Genomic DNA, 13,610 nt, shown 5'->3' with positions numbered 1-13,610 from the left:
TTCCCGCCCAGGCGAGCCCGACCGACCGCGCCCCGGCGACCCCGCTATGGACAGCGAGAGCCGCGTGGACTTCCCGGGCAGCCTGACCCCGCTGTGGCGGAGGCGCTCCACCCCTCGGCCGCCGCCGCTGGCCCGGAGCAAGCCGCGGCCGCAGCCCTGCCAGAGCCCCGGCGGCCCGCCCCGCGCCGACTGCCCCGCGGAGGCCCGGGGCGCGCCCCCCGCCCCGCAGCCCCCGCCCCCCCGGGCGCGCGGCGCCTCCGCGGGCAGCCCCGGGCAGGGCAGCCCCCCGCCCCCGCGGCCGCAGCTGCAGCGCGGGCCGGTGCCCGACGGGAGGACGCTGCGCCCGGACCTCGGAGCCGGCTCCCCGAGGCCGCCAGGGCCCGCGCGCCCCCCGCGCACCGCCAGCTCGCCCTGCAGCCCCCCGCCCCCGCCCCCGGCCCAGGGGCCCGCCCCGCGCCCCCCGGGGGCCCCCGCCGCGCCCCAGAGCCGGTCCCCCGAGCGCAGGGCGCCCCCGCCGCGGCGGCCGGCCCAGGACGGCGCGCCCCCGGGGGGCCCCTGCGTGGTGCTGAGCACCAACAGCCCCGCCGCGCTCAAGGTGGGCAAGCAGCAGCTCATTCCCAGGAGCCTGGCCTCCGAGGTCCGAGCCAGCAAGGCCCCCCTGCAGAACGGGGAGCCCCACAGGAGACTCCTCAAGGTGCGCAGCATGGTGGAGGGGCTGCGGGCGCAGGACGCGCAGGACGAGGCCGAGCCCGAGCACGACGCCGGCAGCCCGGGCTCCCTGCGCAGGGGCCTGCGCTCCACGTCCTACCGCCGCGCCGTGGTCAGCGGCCTGGACTTGGACAGCCCCACCACGTCCAAGAAGAAGAACAGGATGTCCCAGCCCGTGCTCAGAGCGGTGATGGAAGACAAGGAGAGGTTTTCCAGCCTGGGAAGGATAAAGGTGAGAGTAGGCAGGTGTGTCTCCCTCCCCCCTCCCCCCCCCCCTACACACACACCCTCCTCCTGCTGCTGCCCCTGGAAGCCAGGGTCTTGGACGGGGTTGGCGGTGGGGGCCAGGGCCACGCAGGAAACCTGAAGCTATCCTTCTCTCTTTTTTTTTTTCTTTTTTAGGTTTTATTTATTTATTTATTCATGAGAGACACAGAGAGAGAGAGAGAGAGAGGCAGAGACACAGGCAGAGGGGGAAGCAGGCTCCATGCAGGGAGCCCAATGTGGGACTCATCCCAGGACCCCGAGGTCATGCCCTGGGCTGAAGGCAGGTGCTAAACCGCTGAGCCGCCCAGGGATCCCTTATCCTTCTCTTTTAATTCTCTTTGTGGGTCAGACCCGTGCACACCGACCTCTTGGCCCTCCCAGTGCTGGCTGTCACAGCCAGGGTAATAATGCACCTTCGTGGGAAGAAGGGAAACGCTTAGTGCTGTTGTAACTTTTTAGGGCAACACGTGGGGGGACTAATGTGAAGAAAGAAATACAGCGAGTCAGGTATGGGCTGAGTGCTGAACGCTCTGAATACAGGGGGCTGAACAGAGGGTGGAGAGCAGCCCCGGTGCCCTGGGCCCTGTGCTCAACCTGGTGCTCATCCAGAGGTGTCACTTAGGGACACCTGTCAGGGGCACCGGCGACTGACTCCTGATTTCTTTTGAGCGTATTGATTACTTTATTGAAAGCGGCTTATCTACGTGAATCAATTACAGAATGGTTTGGTCAGTGCTGATAACATACTACATAGCGTTCAGGCAAAATGCGATTTTTATTTTTTTATTATTTTTTTAAGACTTTATTTATTTATGATAGACATAGAGAGAGGCAGAGACACAGGCAGAGGGAGAGGCAGGCTCCATGCAAGGAGCCCGACATGGCACTCGATCTCGGGGCTCCAGGATCGCACCCTGGGCCAAAGGCAGGCACCAAACCTCTGAGCCACCCAGGGATCCCCAAAATGTGATTTTTAAAGTTATTTGCCAGAATTACAGAAGATACAGAGAGTTTGTCATCTCTGTTGTTGCTGGTGTCTTTCGCCACCGTCTGTGGTTGTGTTTTATGCCCATGCTGTGCCCGTTTATTCTTGGATGCATTTAACAAGTTGGTAGCTCAGAACTTCAGGTTCAACTGAGCCGTGTGTATTAATTACTCCCTGATAAAGGCCTGGGAGTTGTGCGTATTAAAATACTGCCAAATATGACGAAGGGACGGGGAAAACTAAAGAAGGATATTTTGGAGTGTGCATGTGCCGCTTTCTCTGGGAACAGTTTAGACAGATCTCAGCAGAAATTCATTTTGGCAGCCACCACTTTTCTTGATTAATCAGAGAACTGGAAACAGTTTGTGTAAGCGTCAATATGTAATACGCAAGTCAGGCTATTTTATTTTTGCTCTCATGGCCTTAAAGAAATGACATAACATTTTAGGGGTCCCCTCCCAACCCCCTCACCTCTGCAAGTATAGCAGAGTTCAATTTAACAGTGATTGGTGAACCCTGAGTAGTGAAATGAGCTGAAGTGCTGGTCATTTGAGGATTCTCAAGCTGTTTTGCTGGGGTGTGGGGGACATTGTACGTTTTATTTCACCGTTTAGTGGGTTGTACATTTTATTTCACCATTTTAGTGGGTTATAGTCAGATGAGTGAACTACTCAAGGGATCATCTGCTGTATGCTTTTGGAAATCCAATGAATGTAACAAGTACTTTTTCTTAAAATAGCTGTATTTTTTTTATTTGGCTCATTCATACATAGTTTGCTTTGCTTTTTCCTTTTTTTTTTTTTTTTTTTGCTTGTTTCTTAGAAAAAAATGCTGAAAGGACAAGGAACATTTGATGGGGAAGGTAAGCATTTGATTTTCCAGACTTTTATTGCTGCTTCAATGTGGAATATCAATTATAAGTTGAAATCCAACTGCAGTAACAAAAACACTTAAGATGAGAAAAATGTCCAACTTCTTCCCAAATTATACAGTACAAAGCTCTGCACTAAGCTAAATTTTCATCCAGTAATACCAGCAGTGAATGGAATTAACGGCATTCTTTGTAAACTGATAACTTTGTCTGCCAGTGTCCTGGATTTTTAATTCTTATCTACTCTGACTCTATCCTCGCCTTCCTTGAAAAATGGAAAAAGGGTGAGAGCTAGTCTAGCTTTTTAGTTAAAAAATCCCAATTTTGGCATTTAGCTGTTAAGTCATATTCCCTTTGACTTCATTATTCCCTTCCCCATATTTCCACATTTTAGTGTCACTTCTGACTTCCTGTTTGCTTATCAAGTTTCAATTTTAGGGAAATCTAACTCTCCTGGCTGCTAGAAACATAGTCCTAAGAATCTGTAACCCGTATAGAAAAGCTGCTTCAGCCAGGTGTTCAAGCCCTAATCAGATTAGTGGACTTTGGTAAACAGAGGGGTCAAGTGTCAACCGACTGGAAGAGCAGTGGGAAGCGAGTGAACAGCCCCACCTGCAGAGCACAGTGGAGCTGAAGGTAGTCACTTCCTATCATACTTTGAAATGTTAGGATTTTCTGACCTTTAAAGAGTCATGAAGAAGGGTAAATAAATAAAGAATCACCCAGAGTTGTAAAATACGTAAATCTTAGGTGATTATAAACTATTTCCCAATAATAATTCTTATCAACATCCGATCCCTTGGAGTAGTTACACAGGACCAGATTAAAAAAACAGTTTTCATTGCACCAATCTTAGGAAACTATATGGAGAAGAAACCCTGATACAGTATTTTAGCTGGTTTGGATAAATTCATCTCCCTGGTTTTATAATTAGAGGAAACTGGGAACTTGGAGAGGTTTAGTGCCTTGCCCACTGTCACACAGCCTGTCCTAGGACATGTGACTGGTTCTTAGTCCAGGTTGCTTCCTTTTTTTTTTTTTTTAAGATTTTTATTTATTTATTCATAAGAGACACACACAGAGAGACACAGGCAGAGGGAGAAGCAGGCTCCCTGCAGGGAGCCCGACGTGGGACTGGATCCCGGGTCTCCAGGATCACGCCCTGGGCTGAAGGCGTTGCTAAACCGCTGCGCCACCTGGGCTGCCCCAGGTTACTTCCTCTTATATCCCTTTGTGACCATGAAGTGAACAGAGCATCTACCCAATAGGTATTTAGAGAGGTGTTTTGCATCTTCTCGAATTTGACGTTGATTCTGGGATCTTTGTCTCAAAGGGTCAGAAATGTTGAGGGTTTTTGTTTTTTTTTTTTTTTAATGTCAGAGGACACAGCTTTTTTGCAGTTCTGTGTTGTCTCCTTTTAGATGGAGCTGTTTCTGTGCACTCTCGTGTCTCTTCTCAAATATAATGACCTAGAAATTTTTCTCACACATGTGTACATGAGGAATACAGAATGCCTACAGTTAATGACTAACAAGAATGTAGCTCTGGATCAGGTGCAGTAAAGTGGTAAGAACCTCTGATGGTGGAGCCCGGGACCTGGGTTCCTATCCTACTGCTTCTGTCCATCGGTGGAGTGACAATGAGCAAAGCATCGTAACCTCACGGAGCCTTAGTTTCATCATGTCTGAGAGGAGGCTAACGATACTATTGCCTGCGTTGTGGGAACAAACGAGGAATCTTATCAGCAGTGTATCCATGTGTTTTGTGTCAACCACTGAGGACTTCAAAGAGCCCTACAGAGGTGTGGTAACCGGGTCTTTACCCTCATAATCGGTTTTACATGTGCAAAACAATCAGAGGACAGTAAAATCGCGCAGTTGACTCCAGTATTATTTTAGTCCTGGTGCCTGCGGAACCCGCAGCAGTTGATGAGAGAGAAGGCGGATGTTTGCCAGCTTTGGTAGGTGGGAAAGGCGTTGTGAGCTCAGGATGTCCTAAACCAAATTCATGGTCTTTCCCTCTAAAGGTGAAGGTCTTCAGGGGTTGCCATCTCCTGCTGTGCATTTGTTGGCGCCTGCAGACTTAGGGACCTAGGGAACATCCTTACCACATCCCTTTCTCTGACACCTCCCCCCCCCGCCCCACCTCCAGTCCATCCCTAATAGCCCAATTCTCTATTCTTCCATAGTAATCCTCGTCAGTCCCCTACACAGTCAGTATTTTGCTCCAACGATAGAATCAAACCTTTCCTTTCCGTGGATTCCCACTGCCGGCAGGATAAAATACAGTCTTGGCTGTGTGAAGGAAATCCAGTTGTTTTGTACTTGGGATAAAATCCAGTTTTTTACCATTGCCTGCAGACTTCTGCTTGATTTAGACCATCTGGCTCATCTCCCTAAACTCACCTTGCCCTTCTGTCCGCCAGACACCCATGCTCTCTACCTATGGACTTTTGCCTTTGTTCTTCTAAGGTATTGTGTTTCTTCTTGCCTCAGGGCTTTTGCATATGCTCGCTCCTTTATCTCTGTAGCTTCTCAGCTTTCAGATCTTAGATTTTTCTTAGTAACACCTACCTGTCTGACTCCCAGACTGGGTCACACCCTGCTGAGACTGTTCTCAGAGCACCTGTATATAGATCATTCAGTTTATAGGTAGGTTTATGTACAAGATCATTGTGTTCTCAATCCAACGATAACTTGCCTTCTCACTCCGAGTGAAAACCAGAGGAGCCCTTTGAATGGCATTGAGGCAAGGGCCTCCATGATCTCCCCCTGTACATTCCCAGCCCTTATGTCTTAAACTTTCTCCCTTCCCTCACCCAGTTCATCCATTTAGGCCTCCTTGCTGATCCTTGTACGTATAGAGTATGCAACAGACTCCTGTCCCAGGACCTTTGTACTTGCTGCTCCCTCCAGTGGTGTATTCTTTCCCCAGCTGTAAGGTGGATTGCTTTCTTACCTCTTTCAGGTCTTTGCTTACATGTCATCATGGTGAGGCCTTCCTAAATCACCCTATTTACAATCTACATTACCCCCTTGTAACGCTCCCCTGCTTTATTTTTCTCCATTTTATTTTATTTTTCCCTCCTTTATTTTTCTCCATGACGTACCAGTATCTGACATAAGTTCTTGGCTTATTGCTTGTCATTCTCTGCTCACCCTAATGTCTGCTCTATGTAGACAGAGATTTTTATCTTTCTTGTTCATCGTTGTATTCCTAATGCCTAGCCATTGTTGGCATCAAGTAGGCATTTTCTAAACATCAGCCGAATGAATACATGATTGAGTGACATGGACTAATAGCTTTTCCTACTTTTAGCTCATGAGGGCACAAGAAAAGTCTTCTATTTTCCATTTACTCCCAGCCGTTGGCACATTGTAGGTATACAGTAGATGTTTGTAAAATAGGTAATGAATGGTGATGGACATTGAAGGAAAGGTAGGGTGTGAATCCAGTTTAACCACCACCACCACCCCCCAAAATAGTGATTTAACAGGCACAGCTCTCCTCCATGAGTGGTAGACAGAGACATGGGAACTTTGCTTCAGTTGCTATTTCATGTATGGATCCCTCCCCTTGCCCTACCCATGAATTTGAGGCAGAGCTAAATGAGTGAGAAAAGTCATTTTTTGGTTAATAATTCTTCAGTGACAAAATCCATTCAATTCTTTGTTTATTAACCTGGAGACCAAACATTGTATAAACCTGGATGTTTGTTTAGAACAAGTAGCATGATAATGGCAGTTAGTGACATATGGGGTTTGTATTTGTTGCAGAAAATGCTGTCCTATATCAGAACTACAAAGAAAAGGCTCTTGACATTGACTCTGATGAAGAGTCAGAGCCCAAAGAGCAGAAGTCAGATGAAAAAATTGTGATTCACCACAAGCCACTGAGGTCCACATGGAGCCAGCTCTCTGCGGTAAGTGTTTACCTTTTTCTTTCCAATCTGTGGGCAGGAGAAAACCAAGTTGTGGAAATTAGGTCTGGATGTGGTTTTAATTTTTTCTGCTAATGATCCTATGACCCGAAAGAGAAAGATTCTTCATTTTAGGTCGTGAAATGTTTCTTAAAACTCTTCGAGCACTAGTGAGAATATGGATTTTGACACTTCTGATTAGGAAAATTAGATTTTGACAAAATGGGGTGCCGTGACACCGATATACTATACTCTGGAACTTTTTCCTGCTTGATAATCTTTTCTCATATTTTTTTTAATACAGTGTATATAGAGAGGTAACTTAATCTATCCTGAACTTTATCATAATCATGGCTCTATATATACAAACATGTATGCTTGTCTGTGGTCAATAGGGAGTTTATGATGGCTCTTCCTTGGAAATTTCATTTAATTTAGACACATGTATGTGTTCTTGCAGCTGATTTCCTTCTGTGCATCTTTTGTGTGAGCGTGTCTGACACTTACTTTGTGTTGATGAGTAATTTATCTTCTCTGCATCAAACCTCTTTTGTTTGTAGCTATAATTTCTCTTCCTCCTGGCTTAACAAATGTCACAGTGTGCTGCTGAGTTTACTTGATAGGAGTTTGGGCACAGCATCTGTGGGCATCTGATGCATTACCAAGTAGAAAGGAATTTCCATGGCTGGCTTGGGTGGTGGGAGCATTGCATCAAAAACAAGCCAGTACACCTCTGTGAGTCCCTTAGGCAACATGGGTGCAGAAGTGATTCCCTCTTAAGCTGAAATGAGCATTGTTCGGAGTCCGGAATCTCATATTCAGTCAGGGGACACGCCGGTTTAAGGAAAGGAGTTGGTCTCGTAACCGGGCCATGGGAATGGACGGACGCTGATGATGGGAATGACTTCTGGTCGGATTCTTCCTCCTTTCGTCTCCCCTGCGTTAGAATTCAGAATTGTAGAAACTGAGCCCTTTCTCTCCATCTCCGTCTTAACCCCTGATTCTGTTCTAAGGAGAGTTTATTCTTTTCCAAAGCCTCCAAGGTGTGGCATGCTTAGTATATGCCACAGACTGCAATGCCTGCAGGGACAGGGCAAGCAGCATTATAAGGGATGCTGGGGAGTGTGGATGCTGAGACCTGGTGGGGATTGTGGTGAACAGACCCCATATAACCTGAGCAGCTGCCACTTAGCTCGCACCAGCCCAGTGTTGCCGGACCTTCTGATATTTAGAGAAGAGAATGCAGAAATCCAGATTAGTTTTTAGTATTATTAGTATTAGGACAATTAGTATTGTCCTAATTCAAGGGTTAGAAAAGTGACGTGTGAGGCTAACAAAGTATTTATGGGCCGGTCTTGTCTCCTATGCCAACAGTTTGGAACTCCTGTGATATTTCTAGGTTTTGCATATGTTCAGGTGGTAACACCTGTTCACAGAGCTGACATAGTGGTAGCCTTGTAGCCTTGTATCCTGATCTAATGATCTCATGATATTATATACCGAAGCACATATGTGGAAGAGCTGGGGACAAGGCCCTTGGAGGCCGCGTTGGCTCTAAATGGCTGTCATTCCGTTGTTGGTGTGGACCATTTGGCAGAGGATCCTTGAGGAGAAAGCTGTGGATTTTTTGCGCTTTCTCCATGGCCAGCAGCTGCGTTTGTTAGCACGGGCCTAAATCTTGCTGCTGTTCTCTGAATGCTAAACAGAAATGTATACTTCTGTGCCGCTTACGCTCTCATCCTACCTGGCTTTAGTGCAGACAGGCAAGCTGCCTTCCTTAGGCCCCCTCAAGTTTGGCTTTCATCTAGATTAACAAATGCACATTAGACTAATACTACACTTCCTTCAGTACATTATCAAATAGGGGCATGCATGTCGTTTGGCAAAGGGTAAGTGTACCAATGGTGCCTTTTGTTAACAAGATTGCTATCAAAAGACTAGTGATAAGATGTAAGACTATAAAGTGGGTTCTAACTTTGGTGTGTGTTATCTCGGATGTTAGTGCTCCCAGGAGGCTCGTGTGTATTTATTGTGTTGCTTGGCAATTACATTTAATCAGAGCAGCTTTGGACTTTGCCACCTCCCATTCTTAGACACCAGCCTGCGTTTTCTTTGCGCTTTTCGTGTCTCCTTTTCACACTTAAAACATTTTACCTTTTTAAAAAATATATGTAAAGTACTTCAAACATGCAGAAAAGCTTAAAAATAAATGTGTGTAATAGATTTCTGGGTACCTGCCACCCACATTGAACAAATGTTAACATTACAGTATGTTTACTGCAGATCTCTGTTTTTTTGTTTTTTTGTTTTTTGTTTTTTGTTTTTTAAGGAATATCCAGTTAACCACCCTCCTCTCCAGTATGTTTCTCCTTTCTGCCTTCCCAAAATAATCACTGTCCTGACGTTCTCTTCTGTACTTCCCACGTGGGTTTTCTACCCACTAAAAAGATTGCAAGCAGCTCTGGCTTTTAGGAAAGTAGATATTTCAACACAAAAAGTGGTCATTACTGTTCTAGAAGCCTGGCAGTTGTCATGTCTGAGTTGCAGTTAGGACCCTGAAGAGAGGAAGCTTTGCGAATTAGGAACAATGTCAGGATGTTTCCATAGGGATCTGCACCTCTGTTTCTCTGTGTGAGCTCATGTCCTAATCCTCCTTCGTGGAGGGGCTGCAGCAGTGAGCGTGGATCTCAGAAACATCCACTCTTCCCATGCATACTTTTAATGTGCCAAATTAATAGGGTAGTCCCCATCTCGTCTTGCATCTTGTCATGTCACTTTAATACAAAACCCTTATTTGAGTATGGCCTCCATCCCAGAAAGAGAGGAGGATGCTGGTGGTGGTGGTGGTGGTGGGTGGTTCTGGGTGTGAGGGTATGTGTGAGCCCACATGTGCATTAGCTCTGGTTGATGGTTTTATTTTCTAAAAATCTATTTGTTGCAAACCCCTGCTTGCCTCCTGGAATGATGGAACTTCTCTTACCAGCTGACTGTGAGGAACATTCAGTATGCAGCAACTTGCAGTAACTTAGGGTTGTTACATAGGTCTTTAAGCCTCCAATCTGTCGTATAATGCCTTAGTGTGCTTGTTCATACATCTCCTTTGGTTCCATTGGACAATCACACAGGTGACAAGTGTCCCCACTTACATGGCTGGGAATAGGTTTCACGGTAGTGTTGGGATTATCTCACAATCAGGGAGAATTAGAACGGTGTAAGAGGCGTTTATTTGGACTTCAAGAAAAGGGAAGGTCTAGCTGCCACACACTTCTGGAGTCAGATTAAAGCAAATTAATGGTGATGTACTTCGCAGGGGTGCCTCCTCCAGCAGGTTCTCCCATCTAGCCATGGCTCTTCTCCAATAGTTAGGAATACAACCCCAGGCTCCTTAGGATCCTAAGACAGTGACAGGTTTACTCTTCATTCACTTGATTGTCAAAGGAGGTAGGATCCCATCTCTTCCAGTCGATACAAAGTAGGTTGGTGGGCAGTAGGATGTCTTCATTCCAGGGGATATAATGTTGTGCTGCTCTTGAGTCCTGCGAGAACACTAATTACACGAGAAATCATTTAAAATGATTATGGTTCCCAGTTTTGAAGGGCATGGGATATGAGGTTTTGAATGTGTAAAGTCATTGTTGACTTCCAGAGATCTGTGCCCAGAGACTCGGAACCTGCCACCCACGGGTCAGTAGCCCAGTGACTCACCTGGAATGGCAGCATGAGGACTAAGTCAACAGTTCTTAGATCTCTGGGAAAAGCCTGTGGGTTTGAAGAAAAATATTGATATTATTATTCTGGAATGGAACACTAAGGACTTGTTACGGTGAGTGCCAGGTGGGCAGGCACTTGAGTCCTGGATGCAAAGTGATCTCCCTAAAGTTCATCCTTTAATGGGATTCTGGAAGCATTTACAGTATGACAGAAAATAAAAGATAGATCTTGACTGGAGTCTTTTTGTTTTTCCTCCTAACCACACCTCCTCATCCCGAGGTCTCGAGATCACGTACTGTGTACTGTGCATGTACTGAAAAAATCCTGATTGTGAAACCAGTGTTTGTTTTGTCAAGATCAGCAACAGCACCAAAGCCACACTTGCCAGCCATGCCCTGACCCTATTTTTTCTTTTCTTTTCTTTTCTTTTCTTTTCTTTTCTTTTCTTTTCTTTTCTTTTCTTTTTCTTTTCTTTTCCCTTCTCTTCTCTTCTCTTCTCTTCTCTTCTCTTCTCTTCTCTTCTCTTCTCTTCTCTTCTCTTCTCTTCTCTTTTCTTTTCTTTTCTTTTTTGCCATGGGGTGCGTTTGTGTAATTTCCATCACCTTGACATATCAGGTACTTTTGAAAAGGGTGTTCAGACCCCAGAGGCAGCAACAAGCACGTGGGCAAACTGCACTGGAATTGAGCACCTGATACGGTCATCCTCTGCTCTGCTCCCCTTTGGCACTTGCTGACATGGGGCTTTATCAATAATCTTAGATCCTTTTGGGTATCTCTTCAGTTTGTTCAGAAATTTGAAATTCTCTAGTTGGGATCCGGTCTCTCTGTTTCCATCCGAGTGTTCCTGCAGCCGTGCGTAGTGTGGCTAACGGTCCAACGGGCCATCTGACGTTAGGACCTGGGTCTCTGAGTCCTGGCTCCGCTCTTCGGGCGCACATTGTTTGCCTCTGGATGACTTTCTGGAACTGCCAAATGAGACAGGACGATTTGAAAAATGGTGATTTTTCTATAAATACAATTTCATTCAGTTGAACGTATAACAGACACTTTGGAGACTTAGCCGTTGGATCTGATGGGACTTATTCTTTTAGAATTTACACTGTGTTTATTGTGAAAGACCTACCGTGTTCTACTAAAAACCAGAGCTCCACGGATGTAATAAACCTGAATATCATCCTTTTGGCAGAAATGCTTTATGCATTTAGAGGTCTTAGAAAATTGTGTCCCTTTTCCTTAAATTTTCACACTTGTCTGAATTTTCAGGGGTTCAGTGACTTGCTGCTTAAAATAATCTCTTCAGTCACATCACATAACTTTCCACTCATGTTTTGCAACATTGTGGTCTCATAAAATTATTTTTTTTACCTTACATGGTGATTAATGCCTTTTACCATATCTATCTTTTGTGTCTGTGGTTTTTTTTTTTTTTTTTTTTTTTTTTTTTTAATACTCGTTTTTCACGTCTGGCATGCTTTTAGCACTCATAGTGGAAACAGTCAAGGCTTTAGATATATACTTGTCCACACTTTTAAATTGGACAGTAGGTTTCCTGGAATGTTTATATCTTTGTAAACAGAAATAGAGATCATGTGCCTACACCTGAGACCCATGCAGAGATCCTATTCTAGCTAAGAGGGCTGGAGCTGGGGGCCTGCTTAGCTGAGCCAAGGATTGGCCTTTATGCTCCTGCCCTTTCAGTATTATTAGATTATGGTGTTCTCTTAACATTTCTGAAAATTAATTTTGATTTAATAAGTTCTCCATGTTAAAAAAAAACATTTCAGATAAGACTAAAATCTCTTTTATCATATCTGCGATCTCAATCTCTTTCCCCTACCCTATAGGAATGCTATTCTCAATTTGGTAATGTTCTTCTCAAAATCCCCGTATATACATTTAAGGGAAATATAAAGATTGCATGTGTTTACTTAAATATATACTCCACGGCTTTTACAATTTCCTTTTTTTCTGAACTATGTGTCTTATAAATAATTTTGTGTCCATACATGCTGATTTTCAGGGTTCTTTCTAGTTTCTGCATTATTCTGTACAATGCATATAGTTTTTTCCCCTTTCCTTTTGGGAGTTACACATACCTTGAGAATATAATAAAAACTTGGAGGAATGCATCTTTAGAAAAATGCACACACACGTTTATGTTTATTCATTTATATATATTTTTTAATATTTCAGTTTGAGGATTTTGTTTTTCTTGACTTTATCTCCAAATATGGGGAACACCTTACTGGAGCTTTCTATTTTTTTTTTCAAGATTTTATTTATTTGGGGTGGGGGTGCAGTGAGGAGGAGAGGGAGAGGGATAAATAGACTGTACTGAGCACAGAGTCCGATGCAGGGCTCATTCCCATGACCCTGAGATCATGACCTGAGACAAATCAAGAGCCAGATGCTCGACCAACTGAGCCACCCAGGTACCCCTGGAGCTCTCTATGTATTACGTATAATTTCCATGTTGTTCATATCACCTTTAGAAGTTTTCCTTTTTTCTGAATTCTAGCAGAGTTGGAACTTGAACTTTATAAACCTTTCTGAATAATATATATAGATTGAAGGGAAAAACTGCTCAAGCTGCAGCTGAGTAATGAAAGGACAATTGAATAATAGATATGCCAATGTTTATGTTCTTGATTCTCCAGAGAGAACAATAGGGTGTGAAATGTAGGTATGGGTGCACCATGCCCCTAGGGAGGCAGAGCACAAGACAGGTGCTCCAAGAAAGTGGGAGGAGATGAGCACAGAGTTATTAAATTTTGATTGGCATAACTACAAAAAGACATTTCAACCAGAAATCTAGATTTGAGACCCAATACAAAGAGGGTCTCATTATTTCATTGAGCAGAAAACCAATGAGAGAGATGGATGAATGATTCCTTCATTCATCTGGTCTTTATGGAGAGCCTTCTCTGTGCTAGATGCCCGGAGATAGAGCAGAACAGACTCCACCTTGCTTTCATGTCCTTATAGACGCCCTTCGTGGTGAGACAAGTATCAAATAACCCCACAAATGAAAGACTTATAACTGTATTAATGCCATGAAGGAATGTTTGTGTTGCTCTGAGATCCTGTTCGGGGAGGGCACCCGTCTGGGCAAGGTGCTGTCAACCGGCAGATGGTGGCAAAGGAAGAGA

At 45.1% G+C, this 13,610-nt stretch overlaps 1 protein-coding gene across 1 annotated transcript in view; it reads left to right on the top strand.

Annotated features, from left to right (window-relative positions):
* The first annotated feature begins 46 nt into the window (after positions 1–46).
* The window catches only part of ARHGEF26 (Rho guanine nucleotide exchange factor 26), a 110,563-nt gene continuing 96,999 nt past the window's right edge, over positions 47–13,610 (top strand). Inside the window, exons 1-3 of the mRNA XM_072792095.1 lie at positions 47–940; positions 2,783–2,822; positions 6,608–6,753. Coding sequence (XP_072648196.1) covers positions 47–940; positions 2,783–2,822; positions 6,608–6,753 — 1,080 coding nt within the window. The remainder of the gene's footprint in view (positions 941–2,782; positions 2,823–6,607; positions 6,754–13,610) is intronic.

The sequence above is a fragment of the Canis lupus genome, chromosome 22 (assembly GCF_048164855.1).
Source record: "Canis lupus baileyi chromosome 22, mCanLup2.hap1, whole genome shotgun sequence".
In the NCBI taxonomy this organism is placed as follows: Eukaryota; Metazoa; Chordata; class Mammalia; order Carnivora; family Canidae; genus Canis; species Canis lupus.
This window is presented reverse-complemented; position numbering and strand designations above follow the sequence as displayed.